The 16,949-nt window shown below is 41.8% G+C and overlaps 1 protein-coding gene across 1 annotated transcript in view; it reads left to right on the forward strand.

Annotated features, from left to right (window-relative positions):
• Window positions 1–16,949, forward strand: part of LOC127573580 (bMERB domain-containing protein 1-like) — a 36,169-nt gene that overhangs the window by 16,989 nt on the left and 2,231 nt on the right. The window contains exons 4-5 of the mRNA XM_052021939.1: window positions 9,737–9,851; window positions 12,407–12,489. Coding sequence (XP_051877899.1) covers window positions 9,737–9,851; window positions 12,407–12,489 — 198 coding nt within the window. The remainder of the gene's footprint in view (window positions 1–9,736; window positions 9,852–12,406; window positions 12,490–16,949) is intronic.

Genomic DNA, 16,949 nt, shown 5'->3' on the forward strand with positions numbered 1-16,949 from the left:
TGAAAGAGAGGTGAAATTTGGTGGTTTTGGAGAGGAGTGTGTAGGGTAGAGTGGATGTTAGAGGATGCTGTCAGTAAGATTCAAAAACATGAGATTGTAGGGAGAATGGAATCGTCTGAGTCAATAGATGCCCAAGATATCCCACTGGAAACTAAAACAGGATTACTTATCCAATCCACCTGTGGTCAGGATGCAAATACCAGAGACTGCAGAACTCCATTGTGTGCATTGAAGGGGCAATGTGGTGTTACACCTGCAATGAACCACACTTCTGAAATCTTGTTTCATTGTTTTCAATGCAGCCAATTTTCAGAGGCTGAGTTCAATGCAGTTACATTAATATATCGTACTATTCCACATCTTTTCTGATGCCTGGCATGCAACTCTGACATTTAAATTAGGTCCCACCTTCTTCAAGGCAGACACTCTTCCCTTCACTGAATTCATGCAATTGAAGGCAGAGGATAAGGAGGTATTCATATTCCCTCACTGTATGAGCCTGGTATGGAGGCTCCAATGTGTAGGATTGAAAGAGGCTGCAGAAGGTTGTAGACTCAGTCAGCTCCATCACGGACACAATCCTCCCCACCATCGAGGACATCTTCAAGAGGCAGTGCCTCACGAAAGCTGCATCCATCATTAAGGACCCTCACCACCCGGGACATACCCTCTTCATGTTGCTACCATCAGGGAGGAGGTACAGGAGCCTGAAGACCCATACTCAACGTTTCAGGAACAGTTCCTTCCCCTCTGCCATCAGATTTCTGAACTGTCCATGAACCCATGAACTCTACCTCATTACTCCTCTTTTGCACTATTTTAATTATTTATTTTCTGGTGACTTATAGTAATTTTTATGTCTTGCACTGTACTGCTGCCACAAAACAACAAGTGTCACGACATATGTCAGTGATAGTAAACCTGATTGTGATTCATTCCACATTCAATCCCGCTCCTTAATCTTATCTCATTTTTCTCATTGTTCTTGTAAGGCCAGGGTAGTTAAAATCAGGCTCATATATCCAATGTGTAATACTACACTATTTAGTGGGAGCTGTGGTATATCTGGGTGCATTAGTGTCAATAACTCGTGCCACAATAGAGCCAGGTAATGACCATCTCCAACAAAAGAGAGTCTAACCACCTACCCTTGAGATTCAATGGCATTATATTCACTGATAAGTAACCGGTAATATCCTGGGGGTTACTATTGAGCAAAAACTCAACAACATAAATACCATGGCTACAAAAGTCTGGATATCCTGTGGGGAGTGGTCTTTTCACTTTATATATGTCACAGGTCAGGAGGGCGATGGAAGACTCTCCACTTGCTTGGATGTGTGCAGCACTAAGAACTCTCAAGAGGCTCCACACTATCCAGGACAAAGCAGCCCACTTGACTAGCATCCTATCTATCACCCTCAATATTAATTCCCTCCACCATTGGTCCGCGGTGGCAGCAGGTGTGTACAACCTGCAAACTGCATTGGAATCGCTCACCAGGTTTACTCCAACGACACCTCCCAAGCCCATGGCCTTGACCACCAAGGAGAACATGGGCAGCAAGTACATGAGGTTTCCCTCCAAGTTATCCATCCTGATTTTGGAAGTGTCTTGCCAGTTCTTCATCATTGCTGGGTCTAAATCCTGGGACTCCCTACCTGACAGTATCAATAAAACAACTGCAAATGTTCAGGGAGGTGGATCACCACCATCTTCTCAAGAACAATCAGTGATGGGCAATAAACCCTGGTCTTCTCAGTGATGCCCAGATCCCAAAAGCAATTAAAGAGATATGGTGACAATGCTCTGCCAGTCAAAATGGGGATGATTTAGTAATTTGGGTCAATAATCCTTGACGACAACACTTATGTAAGTGACTGAGGTTGATTTTATGCATATAAGTATCCTTCACATGCATTTTTACTGAGATTTACTGAGAAGTTGTTGCAATTTTTCTTCTGCTCCTTAATTAGTTTATTTCCTGAGTTTATCTGATCAGATAATACCCATTATCAATACGCATCCGATAGACTGCATCAGATCCCACCCAGGTGAAACTAGGCCATTTGACCACTCCATTTTTAAAAATAATATGTTTACCATCTTTCTCAGTCTGTAATACTTGCTAACTTAATAAAGTACACCAGAGCTATAATTATCTGCCACAGTGGAGGGCACTGCAGGTAGATAGCTGAAAGCTGCCAAATTACTGTACTCTACGGATGGTTCTGCCTCTTCCCAGAACTGAGCTCAGTCACTCCTGCCGGCAGGACTTCCTGCTTCTGCAATCATCAGTCTGCTGATCTTAACCCACCCACCCACTGCTCCCTCTGGCAGACCGGCAGCCAGAACTGTTTCCACCACATCTTGAAAGGATTGCTGACTTTAATAATAATTCTCATTGCCACGGGAGGATACTTGAATAGATATTATTGATTTGCGTCTTGCTGAGGTCAACATATTCAGACGTACTGATGAGATTGTTGGAAAATATGCTGTATTCCCTGTGGCACTCTGTTTGGGTTGTATTTTGACTGGCTGTTAGTTCTGCAGCAGGTCTGGTAGCTGGAATGGCAGGGAACATGGTGGATGGGTTGCTGTGGGCTTGTGGGGGGAGAGCTAAGAGCCAGCAATATCAGTTGATTAATAAACTGTGTAGAACCAGTTGACCTTGTCAGCAGATATTCTTTTCCACTGAAGCAAGAATTGATGGTAGTCCCAGCTCCCACCGGTCTCCCATTATCCTTAAAGATTCTTCTGAATACTAAGTGTGGATAATAGGGTGAGGATAATTAATGTCCCATTAGAAGTCAGTAAGTAATTTCAGGCATGTCTGTGCCAACTGTATATACAGGCCAGAACAAGTGCTTATACTGAAACTGAAACAGCATTTACAAAATCATTCTCACACATATACCCAGAGAAATGCACATGAATCAGAGGCTAGAAAGATATTTTTTACCTAATTCATAAGATGGGAAATTCACCCATTGAATATGATACTATTTTTAGAGCCCACTGTTTCTTATCGCTGACTTCAATGGAATAACATGGCCACGTTATAAAATTAGTATCACCCCTACTACCTTCAGTCTTGTGACGTGCTATCCAGCTGAAAATTATCCCTGAATGTACAGAGGGGCACTGGGGCAACGTGAGAGGAGGCAACTCTTTAAAAAGGTGAATTATCACAATATTGTCATAATATCAGAACAATGACTAAATCCAGAGAATGAAATCAATGCAAGGTTGTTTGACATAATGAGGTAAAAAGCTGCAAATAACATATTGCCTCTGGGTTAATGATATTGAAGTGGATCCCAAACACAAAATATTAACCAAACATTCACTAAAGCTATGAAATCCAAGTTCACACCAGGGCTATCCTATAGAGGACCAAGCCAGCATAAAAACTGGGGCAAATTGTGTTACAAAGAAATCAGTATGGTGTTGACAAGAGGAAAATTACCCTGTTGGGAGCCTTTGATCAAATTAATATAACTGGGAAAACTATTACTGATTTGAGTCAGTGCTGATGATCTAGTGCATGACTGTTTCTTCATTCATTGCATCTGGGAAGCCACAAGAGGCAATGATCATCTTAAAATGGTATTGGTAAATGATTCATAAAATGTACAAAAACATATTAAAAGTCCCAGGACAGAGCAATCACAAAGCAAGAGTTTAACTTGATTTGGAAATCAAAATAAGCAGGATCCAGTGGTGTCCAATTTAAAAGAACTGTATCCAATTAAATGAGAGAGGAATAAGAGAAAAACAGACTTGTACTTATTACAAATTTCAGAATGTCCTGAGGTAGTCTATGATGTAATCTTTTGAAGTATAATCACTGTTGCAGGAAATGTGGCACCCAATATGAACACAGCAAGCTCTCACAAATAGATTTTCTCCATTCCCACGATACTTGGGCATTACTGCATTTATTGTCCAATCCTAATTGGTCATGAAGTGATGGTGGAGTTGTCTTCTTGAACTGCTGCAGTTCCTCTGATGAAACTGCTCCCAAAGTGTTGTTGGGTGGAGAGTTCCAGGATTTAGACCAGCAATGATGAAGGACCAGTGATATATTTTCAAGCTAAGACAGCAATGTGATAAGGACCAGATGTTTTCACAGATATTTATTTTAGTGACATTGATTAAATGATAGATGTTGTATAAGACATTGGGATAACTACATTGTTGTTCTTCAAAATAAATGCCACTGGATTGTTTACATTCAGCAAAGAGAGCAGAAGAAACATTCAAAAGATGACACTTCCACAAGTACGATAGTTTATCAGTACTGCACTAAAATATCACCCTAAGTTTTGGTGCTCAAGTCTTTGGAGTAGGTCTTGAACCCATAGTGTTCTGACTCAGAATCTATTGACGCCTATTGATTTGTTAATGATTGGAATATCTTTACAGTTATAGTTCTGTGCATGGTAAATATAATTTCAAACACAGTAGGTTTAGACAAAACAAATATGACACTACATGGGCAAATTATAAGTGAGTTCAGGTGGGAAAATGGCATGTAGAAATCTTGCAGGGACAAAGGTGGAAGTAGTTCATTGGAATGAAAAGGTAGAAACATGTTTAATGATGAGCAGAGAGGTGAAATTAGCCCTGGGGGTGGGGGGGGGACCATTGTGATTGAAGCTTAGCATAACAATAAATCTTTGTTTCAGTACTGTAGCAGCAATAGGACAGTCAAAAAATAAGTGGAAGCCATGAAAAAAAAAGTCACAGGAAAGAATATCTTGCCTCTGGGTTAATGATATTGAAGTTCTACATCACCTTCAGTACACCAGCACAGCATTTGGCCATCTGAGGAAAAGAGTGATGATCCTGAACTCAACTCTGATATAAAACCTATTGACTACTGGGCAGCAATGGATTTCTGCCCTCCTGTTTCTTTCTGAAACAAAGATTACCTGCAATAGACACCTCAAGTCGCCATCATTGTTTCTGCAAAGTTTTCTATATCCACTGTCAGTTTCAGTGAACATATCCTCTTCCTACCCAACATCCCAGCATTGAGGCTCTGATTATACTCAGCCGTCTCTAATGGGCAGGCCACGTTGGTCACCATACTGAAACAGGCACCCTATTCTGAGCTCAATCACAGCAATTGAATACCTGGAGGAGAGAGGAAACAATTCAAGGATGAAAAGGTGGAACAAGCCCCACAGCTCAGAGGAGTGTCTGGCCTACGACTGCTCAAGATGGAGAAGGAGCCTTTGGGATGGCACCAAGAGTCTAAAGTCCCTTTGGGACCATGTGGGAGCTCAGTGGTAACAGAGAAAGGAGTACACCACCTCCCATGCCAGCCAGCCACCCGCATCAGGCACATCGTGCCCACCTGTGGCAGTGAACGTGGATCCCACATTGGCCTCAACAGCTGCCTCAGAACCCAGAGAACTGGAGTGGAAGCAAATCATTCTCAACTCCACACGAATGCCTAGGAAGAACACAAGATGACATCAAAGTGAGGTTAGGTACCAAGTAGACTTATTCAGGACCCACTGCTGGGGCCATTACTCTTTCTAATTTACTTTCATATTCTTCATACAAAAATTAAATGCAAAAGCTCAAATTCACATGAATACGAACTTTGAGGGGCAGTGGAATTGGAAGATGTTGCGTGGAAATTATGGAGAAATTAAACGGGAAGTGTGAATGGGCAGAACAATAGAAGATGAAATTAATGATGATCAATGAGGCAGGTTTCATGTTTGCATTAAAAGTAGAGGTCACATAACCCATGAATGGTGTTGAAATTGCTCCAGGTGAAATTGAAATAGACCTGGGCCTCTTAGTAGACTCAATACTGAAATATTCAACCAAGGTACAGCAGGGATCAATGAACCCAATTGATTTTGAACTATGTAGTCAAGCTTGTAGTCTCTAAATCAGGGAAGGTATCAGTCAAACTTTACAGTGTTCTAGTTAGATCACAACTTAATTGCTGCATTGAGATCTGGCCACTTAGGAACAAGAGAGACATTCAAGGGTTTGGGGCAGTACAAAGAAATACGATGACTGTGATTTAAGTGAGAACACCAGTTAGACTTTTGTCCTTGAACTTTGTCAGAGGTGATTTTATGAATATAGAATTATTAAGTGCACAGAGAAAACTAACCTAAAAGATCACTAAACCAGCAGTAGGGGAAAATGTAATTTTCAGTACAGATTTCAGAAACATTTTATCCACGGGTGGTGATCACCTTTGTAGTCAACTTCAGATAAAGTAAATGAAGCAGAAATCTTGGCATTATTTGAGAGGCTACATGATGTGAGCATGGACGGATTTAAGGATGTCTCTGGTCGGATGAGTTAGGAAAGCTCAAATAACCTTCCAGATACATGATTATAATGTGACCTTGTGATCCAAGACCAATTCATGGCAAAATAAAAGTAAACTATTCTGCCAATGTTTATCAGGTCAGGCAGCATCCATGGAGAGAGAAAAACAGAAAAACATTGCATTAATTGTATGGTGTGGTAACAAAAGAATCATATTAGTTACCCTCTAAATGGTTCCCACTTGAGGACCCTGGAAATGATAATTTTTAAATGTAATGTTTGCACTTAAAAGGGGTTGTATTGCACATGAAACTAATTTTGTGTTTCTGGGACTGCAACAATTCCTGGACCCTGAATAAATTAATGCTCTGGAGAAGGTTACTCAGGAAATCTATATATAACAAAATGGGTCTGCAGTTTTCTAGCGGTCTAATAAAAGTTTCCACTTCAGTGATTAAAACATTTCAATCAATGTGCAGAAGTAGAAAATCTTGCCATGTTTACCTTAAGGATAAACTAACATCTAAAAACAGCATAACATTAATTTGGAAGCACACCAATGCTGATGCAGTGACATCACAGTGAAAGCAACAGGGCTTTCAACATGTTTAAATAACAGCCTTGTGTGCCATGTTTAGTTATTCCATTTTGTGCTATTGTTAAATGAAATTATATTTTCCCCTTGTTCTCTAATGGATGCTTGAAGGGATATGATTGAAGTACAATTGTTAATAGCTGGGCTGTTCCATCATTAAACTAGTTCTTCTCATTTCCATTCAGATTAATGTTTATCACCATTAAAAACATACTAGAAAGTTAGCAAAAACTGATAGTAAACCAAACAGTCCCCAAAAAGCCGACACTTCAAGAACGACTCTGATTTTAAAACTATGACATTAAACCAACAGTACCAGAGGCTCTGTAATTTAGTCAATGGGTGAACCCAATGATGTGCAATTGTGCGTTCTCAGTGAGAAGCAGCAAGGAACACAATTTTTCAAATAACAGAGCCAGTCTACAATATGTAAATACATATATATAAACAAACACCTGAAGGGAATGTTAGAAAACAATATTTTAAGTTCTAAGTACAAAAAAATTGAAACAGATGTAGATGTTTGGTGATATAAACTGCAGTGTATGATTTGCATAAGAATTGACCTTATTAAAATGGTTTGTGCTTGGCTTCATACAGCTCCAGGCACAATCCAGTCAACCTCTGCCATGCATGTCAAACATGCCCTGGTTTTCAGCTTGCTGCTGATATAGTACGATTGTGTTTATTACTTGATGTAGGGTGATTACAATCTGATCTAGTCTCTGCTGAGAAGGTGGGAGATGGCAGGGTTTTTTTATATGAGGCAACAGAGCAAAATATTTTGACAATATCTTCAGTTAAATGAATTAATTTTATGTTACCGGACCATCAATTTGTCAAAACTTATCAGGGAATCCTTTTTTAAGGCAGGAGCAGGGAAATGTCAGAGAAGTTATACATTTTTTTCACTGCATTGCCCATCTTGTACGTCTTGATGACTTAGTTCAGCTTACCTCATTGTATTTGTAAATGAACAAAACAAGAATAGGTAGATGTATTTCCTTGGATGGCTAATGGTTTTTTCTCACTACAGAAAATTTCAGATGGCCTTATTCTGTGGATGCACCTGTCGAATTAGTGGTCAGCTTATAAGACAATCACAGGCTTCATTAACCATGCAAACTAATAGCTTGTATGGAAGGGTAGGATACGTTTGCTCTTTGTAAGCTGTACCACTCCAATCCACATTGCAACACAAGTTACAGCCCAAACACTGCAGTGACAACAGTCTCATAACCTATCCAACTCAGGTTAAATACAGCCCTGTAAGTAGAATGAAGAAACAGCTCATTTACCCAGAACCCACATGGTTTGCACTGTCCTGATGAATTGCTGAATTGTTGATGTAGTCTGGATTAGTGTAAATGTACCCTTAAGAAATGTGTGTACCCTGTGATAGGACCTTGGTAAAGTTTGGTAAAGTTCAGTTTGATAATAGCTGCACTCAGTAAAGTATGTTCTGTTGTTAACTCTATCCAGCCGAGTGATAGGCCTGCAGAAACACTGGCACTCGGTTTGGGATGTTGCTGCTCGTGATGGTAACAGGATCTGGAGAGCTAGGTTCTCTGAGGAGGAGTGCACATACTGAGGATCTGTGAGATATGCTGGGAAGCATGAGCTTTTTCCACGAATCACCCTGCACATGGAAAGAGGGGAATTGTTTCTTAAACTGAACAACATTGATGAGATCCTGGGCAGGACACAGAACAAAGGACGTGACACTATGCAAGGAAAGGGAGGTGATATTACTGCTGTTGGAAGGGCTGGAGACATTGGTGACGTACTTGAGGTAGATGAGGACATGGCACAGAGCTTCAACCAGACAACAGACAAAATTGTTGAGAGAATTCCATCAAAGTTAGAAGCTAATATTCAGGGAGCACACAGGATTGCCACCAATAGAGGGGTGGCATGCGAGAATGGGCCAGCTTCACTTTGGGGCAAGCAAGGAGCAGGCCCACAGAGTCAGCAACAGTGACATGGTCTTCTTCATCAAGGATATCCACCCAAAGCTGAGACAATCCTTCTTTGCAAATGAACTGATGACATAATTTGACCCCAACTGCAATTTTAACTGGGGCCTGAGTGGAGAAGTTGCCATGGATTCCTATCTGGTGAAAGATAGTTGGGAGCCACCAAGAAAAAGGGGCAGGAAGAGTAAACTGTTGTCTTATCCTTGAGGGGTCAGGAAGAGCAAGGATCCTTCTTTGGGCCTCCAACACCCTCCCTCAAACTTACCCCCCATTCTGTGGGACCATAGTGGGAAGCCGTGGAAACCAATTCTGCCATCTAGTCAGCATTAACAAGCAGCCTCTGGACCGTTCAATTCCCACGACTTCCAATGGGATTTAAATGAGTTAAGTAGCCCAGAATTTTGCAACAACAGAAGAATTTCCAATTCACAAAGACCAAATTCTGCACGGATTTAAAAATCGGGCTTTTATGTCTATAATATTTACTTAGTTAATGCTGCAGGGAGGAGTCTGTTCAACCCACCAGATCCATGCCAGCTTCCAGGAGAGTAGTCCCATCTTTCCCATTTCCCTTTCTGCCTGTAGCCCTGCAACTTCACTCTCTTTCTCATGTCCCTTTGGATTTTTTTTGTCACTTACCTAAACTATGAGATAGTTTATAGTAACCAATTAAACTACCAGCAGTTCCAATGTATCAGTTGACTGGGCAGTAAAATTAGTAATCATGTTTTTGGAAGAATTGACTGTGGAGCAATAATCTTGGATTCCTATCATTTAGCAGTAAACTGGGGAAGTGTTACTGCACAGTACTGAATTGGTTGTAACTTTACTCTGCTTTCAATATTCTATGCAGAAAAGGATAAATGCAAAGAGGACAAGCAGAAGGAGGATATGCTGATCCAGAAAATCCAGAAATTAGTGGAGAAAAGAGACTTCCTGGTTGAGGATGCAGAAGTGGAGAGATTAAGGTAAAACATTGAACTTGGTAGAGTCACTTACTTACTTGACTTTTTTCTGCCTATTTTATTTCCCGCTTGTAGAATAAAAGGAGCGAGGAACTAGTCTACTCAACAACGTTGTTGATAATGATACTTCTTTAACAAGAGTGCTGCAGTAATTAGATCAGTGATTACCTTTAATCTCATGGTACTGTTCATTAATTATTGCCCAATTGAGGTGGAGTTCCAGCAATAACTATATATTTTTTAATTATTACATTTTTGTGATCTGAGCATCACCAATAATGCCAAGAGCTTATTGTCCATGCATAATTAGCCTTGAACTAGTGGTGGTGAGCCATCTTGCTGAATAACTGCAGTTCTTCTGCTGAAATGCTCCCTATTGGACAGAGTTCCAGGACCTAGACCCAGAGGCAAATAAAGGATTGGTGAACTACTGGTGTACATCTGGGGGTTGTGACAGAAGCTGTTGTCCTTCCTGGTAGTAGAGATTTGGGAGATGCATTAGCCTGCAGTGCATTTTGAAGATGATATGCACTGTAACCATTGTATGGTGGCAGTGAAGGGAATGAATATTTGGGGAGGTGAATGGGGTACAAATGATGTGTGTGTGTGTGTGCACGCGTGCATGCACGCATGCCTTTTACCTGGAATATTAAAACATAAATGACACTTGATGCAGGCTTGTCCATGTTAATCTGTGTAACTGGATGCTTTAAATCAACCCAGACCAGAATTCAACCATAGTTCAAAAGATACAAAGAATGGCTTTTGTTTAAATTGAGTGTCTTAAACCACATCCAGGGCCACATTAAGTTACTCCCACACTTGGAGTGAGGTGAGGCAGTGGAACAGTTACAGATTAAGAACTTCTGAACTCTGCCTGGTTCTGGTGAGCCTAGATGACAGAACAGCAGAGTTACGGGTGTGAGCAAATCTAATTTTAATCATCTTTACACTGTCTCTGAAAAGAGAACATCACAGACATGGGAGTTTTGAACTTAGCTTATCCTGAGATCTGCACATGCAGCTGTTTCTAAAGAGATGTGAACTACATTGCCGGTCTATCAGAGGCTCTCAACTAGTAGGCAGCAGACGGAGGGGGTACAGGCACTGTGCTGTGCTGGTTGACTGGACAGTTGTCAGCTGGAGCCTTGGAAACAAAGAGTCTCTGAGGAACATAAAGCGTTTCTGAAAGGAAAAGTTACAATGAATTGTTTACTGCTCAGTCAGTCGGTCTCTGTGTGCAGCACCACCTGCTGTTTACTGCCATAAGCCTCCCTCCCGAGTCCCATGCCAGTGCACACATACATGCAAGGGACACAGCAGGCACCATTCTGATTGACAGTTTCCTGGATCCGATCAGACATCAATCATCCTCGCTATCGCTCTGTGAACTGCTTTCCTGTAATCATCCCATCCCTTCTGTGAGCCAATCAAATGCAGAAGAGGAGCTACTCTAGTCTCCACTCTGTGAACTGCAGGAAGCAGGAGTTTGTGCCTAAGTTTATAGAGTCCCAGTAACTTTCATAAATTGCCAGCAACCCTGAAGAAAAATTAAACCTGAAGAATTTGAATCTGGTAATTCAGAAGAGCCAGTCTGGAGAGTTACCAGATATCCAGTCCAGATGAAGGGTTTCGACCCAAATTGGTGACTATCCATTTCTCTCCATAGATGCTGCCTGACCTGAGGTCCTCCAGTTTATATGCGTCATACCAGCTATACTGACAGACTCAAATTCATGAAATATAATTTTGCACTCTGATTACAGGCAGAGTCGGTGATAAAGGGAGATTAATCAACTAGGGATGCATAGAGTAAATAACAGAATTTGCTATACATTAAAGATCTGTCTGCCAAGAGGGCAAGTTACTATGAGACTGCAGATTGCTGAATATACGAAGGGACTGAACTTGATGTCCAGTGTTATTACAATGTACATCCATTCCTTGGTTTACGAAAGGGATGCATCCCTTGAAAACATTTAATTAAGCAAAATTTCTTAAATCAAAAGGGCTGCATGATAGGAATTTTGGTTCTATGTATTCCTATGCATGGAAAGAAGTGAGCAATTAGTTATAGTGAAAATTATATTTGTAACTCAAAGCTGTGTACCGTAAAGATTAAATTGTGAAGTAACATAAATTCATAAATCGAACATTCGTAAATCAAGGTATACCTATGTGTGAGAGTTTAAACGGGAGAACTGGGAGCATGTTTCTTCAATCCCATGCAATGCAGGACAGTTTTTTGGATACTAAAATATAAAATTTGAATAGTGGCTGGATAATTTCTAAGTGAACCTACATCTAATAGGTACTAGAAGTGGTATAAGTGATAGTCTTCTAAAATGAAGGTTCAAATACTTGATTGGTTCGATATTTGAGTTATGCTGAAACCATCCAGGACTGGGCTAGGAATGTTAATACAAAGTACAAATGGTAAAATTTGTTCTGTCATGAGCATGACATCTCACATCTTAATGAACATTAAAATTCACCACTAAACAAAAAATTTCTTCCAACATTTTGTGGGGACAATAAAAACGACTTTCTTCTTGCAGAGAAAGAGAAGAAGACAAGGAAATGGAAGAATTTCTCCAGTCTAAGTTAAGACCACTAAAATATGGAACTAAAGCACCTCTAGGTAAGTCAAAGCAAGAACAAATCAACTCTGAAAACAGATTGAACACTTTGATTGTAAGAATATGAAAAAAACCAGTCCATTCCAAACTGTTCTGGATTCCAACCCCTTTCCTCTCACCCGTCCCCATTTCATCATATGAGGAAGATGTCTACAAGCATATCACTCTTCAACAATAATGAAAGTAAACTACAAGATATTCTTTGGTGAGATTTGGGCATCACTGACACTAGAGTAGCAATTATTGCCTTGCCCAAACTGCCTGAACCACATAGCTTGCTGTAAAAACTGATAATGTTGGAAACACTCAGCAGATCAGGCAGTGTCCAGAATGCTTCACTAACATTGTCTTTCAATTAATTATTTCTTTACTGATTTTTTTTTGTCAACATGTGAAATACTTGCCATTTCTCTACCATCTGTTACCAGTCTGTACACTAGTTTGTCAGTCTGTCATTTTTAAAAAATTCAGTCATGGGTTTTGGACAATGCTGACTAAGTCAGTCAGCATTCCTCGATTTACTACCAGGCCACTTCAGAGATATTCTCATGGTCAGTCTGAAGATATGTGTAGGCCACACTGGGTAAGGATGGCTGATTTCCTGCACTGAAAATCATTAGTGAACCGGGGGGCTTAATGATAGGATTGAGGTTAGATTACAGAAACTAGCTTTTACATCTCAATTCATTTAATTGAATTCAAATTCCCCAGCTGTCATACTGGAGTTCATACTTAAGTCTCCTGATCAATAGGCCGATACCAGAATCAATAATATATTAACAGCTGAAAATTAGCTTTGCACATTTATATGTTTACCTAATGTACTTCCAGCTCTTGGATCCAGAACACTTATGTAGATATTAAACAGAGGATCCAAGACAGGCCTTCACAAGATCACCAACTTTCATTAACCACCCCCTCTCCTCAAGAACATTCTCCCAGACTAATGCAACCCCTGTACCACCATATTCTGGGTTCAATTAACCAACCCAGTACATTTCAGTCCTGATGAAGGGTCTCAGCCCAAAACGTCGACTTTTTATTTCCCTCCATAGATGCTGCCTGACCTGCTGAGTTCCTCCAGCATTTTGTGTGTTTTGCTGCAGATTTCCAGCATCTGCAGAATCTCTTGTGTGTCCAGTACATATCTGTTTACATTTTTACGACTTTAAAATAAAAACTGTACCAGTTTTTCAGCAAAGCTATTTCAGTAAGCCCTTGATACTTAACAGAAACACAGTCAGTGTGTCAATTATAACAAGTGGAAAAGAGCTGAGTCTCTGTGCATGTGCTTGTGAGTTTCACCTTGCAGAGTCGGGAGCTGGAATGAGATTTGGAGCGGGAGCTTTGAAAAGCGGTGAGTCTCTGTGCGTGTGCTTGTGAGTTTCACCTTGCAGAGTCGGGAGCTGGAACGAGATTTGGAGCGGGAGCTTTGAAAAGCGGTGAGTCTCTGTGCATGTGCTTGTGAGTTTCACCTTGCAAGAGTCTAAAAGAGGCACATTTGCAAATTGTTACTAGTTCATTGGCTAATTAACAGCAGCGAATAAAAGGAAGGTAGATATAAGTGGAGCGGCCATTGTGGAAGCAGACCAGTGTTAGAGTGGAGCACTTGAGGCTTTGGCTCAAGAGGCTTTGGCGAGAAGAGGCAGAGGCTGAGGTAAGTCTTTGGTAAGTTTCTTTCTGTCTTTCTTTCTCTGATATCTCCTCTAGTGCCAGGCTAGAGTAGTTAGAATGGCTCTAGGGTTAGTGGTGTGTTCATCTTGTGAGATGTGGGAGTTCTGGGAGACCTCCAGTCTCCCTGATAGCTACATCTGCAGGAGTTGCATCCAGCTGCAGCTCCTTACAGACCGTGTTAGGGAACTGGAGCTGCAGCTGGATGACCTTTGGCTCCTACGAGATACTGAGGAGTTCCTAGATAAGAGCTCCCGAGCTGTCAGGACTGTCAGAAGAAGGAAGGAGAATAGGCATCTAGTGCAGAGTACCCCTGTGGCCGTTCCCTTGAATAACAGATATACCGCTTTGGATACTGTTGGGGGGGGGGGGGGGGGAAGCTACCAGGGGAAAGCTGCAGTGACCAGGTCTCTGGCCCTGAGCCTGGTTGTGTGGTGCAGAAGGGAAGGGGGGAGAAGAGGAGAGTGGTAGTGATAGGGGATTCCATAGTAAGGGGGGCAGACAGGAGATTCTGTGGATGTGAAAGAGACCCCCGGATGGCATGTTGCCTTCCGGGTGCCAAGGTCAGGTCACGTCTCAGATCGGGTCCACAGCATTCTGAAGGGGGAGGGTGAACAGCCATAAGTCGTGGTACATATTGATACCAATGACTAGGTAGGAAAAGAGATTAGGTCCTGAAGAGGGAATATAGGGAGTTGGGTAAGAAGCTGAAAAGCAGGACCTCAAGGGTAGTAATCTCTGGATTGCTGCCTGTGCCACGCACCTGTGAAGGTAAGAATAGGTTGATTTGGCAGATGAATGCGTGGCTGAGGAGTTGGTGCAGGGGGCAGGGTTTCAGATTTGTTGATTGTTGGGATCTCTTCTGGGGAGGGTACGACCTGTTCAAAAGGGATGGGTTACACCTGAACTGGAGGGGGACCAATATTCTTGTGGGCAGGTTTGCTGGTGCTGTTGGGAGGGTTAAACTAGTTTGGCAGGGGGATGGGAACTCGTGTGATAGGTCAGAGATTGGTGCATTCAGTGTACAAGTAGATGCAGAGTGTAGAAAGACTGTGAGGAAGGATAGACAGTTGAAAGGGCAAAATTGCAGTCAGTTGGATGGGCTGAAGTGTGTCTACTTTAATGTGAGAAGTATCAGGAACAAGGCTGATGAAGTTAGAGCATGGGTAAGTACGTGAAACTATGACGTGGTGGCCATTACAGAGTCTTGGCTGTCACAAGGGCAGGAATGGCTGCTGGATATTCTGGAGTTTAGATGTTTCAAAAGGGACAGGGGTGGAGGTAAAAGAGGTGGGGGAGTGGCTTGGCTGATCAGGGACAGTGTCACAGCTGTAGAAAGGGAGGATGTCCTGGAGTCAGCGTGGGTGGAAGTCAGAAACAGAAAGGGAGTGATCTCTCTATTGGGAGTATTCTACAGACCCCCCCAATAGCAGCAGAGACACTGAGGAGCAGATTGGGAGGCAGATTTTGCAAAGGTACATAAATAACAGGGTTGCTGTCATGGGTGATTTCAACTTCCCTGATATTGATTGGCACCCCTTTAGTGTAAAGAGTTTGTTAGGTGTGTCCAGAAGGATTCCTGACATAGTATGTGGACAGGTCAACTAGAGGAGAGACCATACTGGACCTGGTACTAGGCAATGAGCCTGATCAGGTTTCAGATCTTTTGGTGGGAGAGCATTTTGGAGACAGTGACCATAACTCCTTGACTTGGAGAGGGATAGGAGCCAGCGATACGGGAAAGTATTTAATTGGGGGAGGGGGAATTACTATGCTATTAGGCAGGAACTTGGGAGTGTAAATTGGGAACAGATGTTCTTGGGGAAGTGCACAGTGGAAATGTGGAAGTTGTTTAGGGAGGACTTGCATGGGGTTCTGGATAGGTTTGTCTCATTGAGGCAGGGAATATCTCTGATAGAGTTAGGCCAGGTGCTCATGTGATTCTGATATTTATGGAACTGTCTGGTTAATAGATTAATTAGAGAAGTTAGAAAGAAGTGAAAAAGAGGAATAACAAGCAGACTGATGTGTTAATGCTGTAAGATGCAGGTTAGAGCTGTTGCCAAACCTGAAATCAAAAGGAGAACTCCATAAATGCCCGACAGATCAGACAGTGTCTATGGAGAGAGAAACACTGAGTTAACATCACATATAGATAACCTTGCAGCTGAATTGGGCAGTTCTGGTACCAGAAATTGTTGAATTTGATATTGATTTCCGAAGGCTGCAACATAGTAGATGGAAGGTGAGGTACTGTTCCTCAGTTTACATTGAGCCTCATTGTATTAGCACAGGAGGCCACGGACAGATAGTCACAGGGGGAATGGGATCGAGTATTGAAGAGTTTCCCCTGTGCACTAAATGTAGGTGCTTCGCAGTGGCCGCCAATCTGTGTTTGATTTCTCCAATGTAAAGGAGACTGCTTTATGAGTACTGAATATACTACATTACTTTGCAAGAAGTGCATGTTGAATTGCTGTCTCACCTGGAAGTACTGTTTGGGATCCTGGATGGTGGGAAAGAACAAGGTAAAAGAGGTGTTGTATCACCTATGGTTGCATGGGAAAATGCCATGAGAAGGGGAGTGATTGGTGGAGAATGAATGGACCAGGGAATTGTAAAGGGAATGGTCTCTCGGAATACTGAAAGAGGAGGGGACAAGAAGATGTGTATGGCAGTGATATCCTGCGGTGGAATCTGTAGGTGAATAAAATTGCAAATAACGATCCATTGAATGTGGATACTGCTGGGCTGGATAGTGAGGACAAGAGGAATCCTATCCTTGCTCTGG

Source organism: Pristis pectinata, chromosome 8, assembly GCF_009764475.1.
Source record: "Pristis pectinata isolate sPriPec2 chromosome 8, sPriPec2.1.pri, whole genome shotgun sequence".
In the NCBI taxonomy this organism is placed as follows: domain Eukaryota; kingdom Metazoa; phylum Chordata; class Chondrichthyes; order Rhinopristiformes; family Pristidae; genus Pristis; species Pristis pectinata.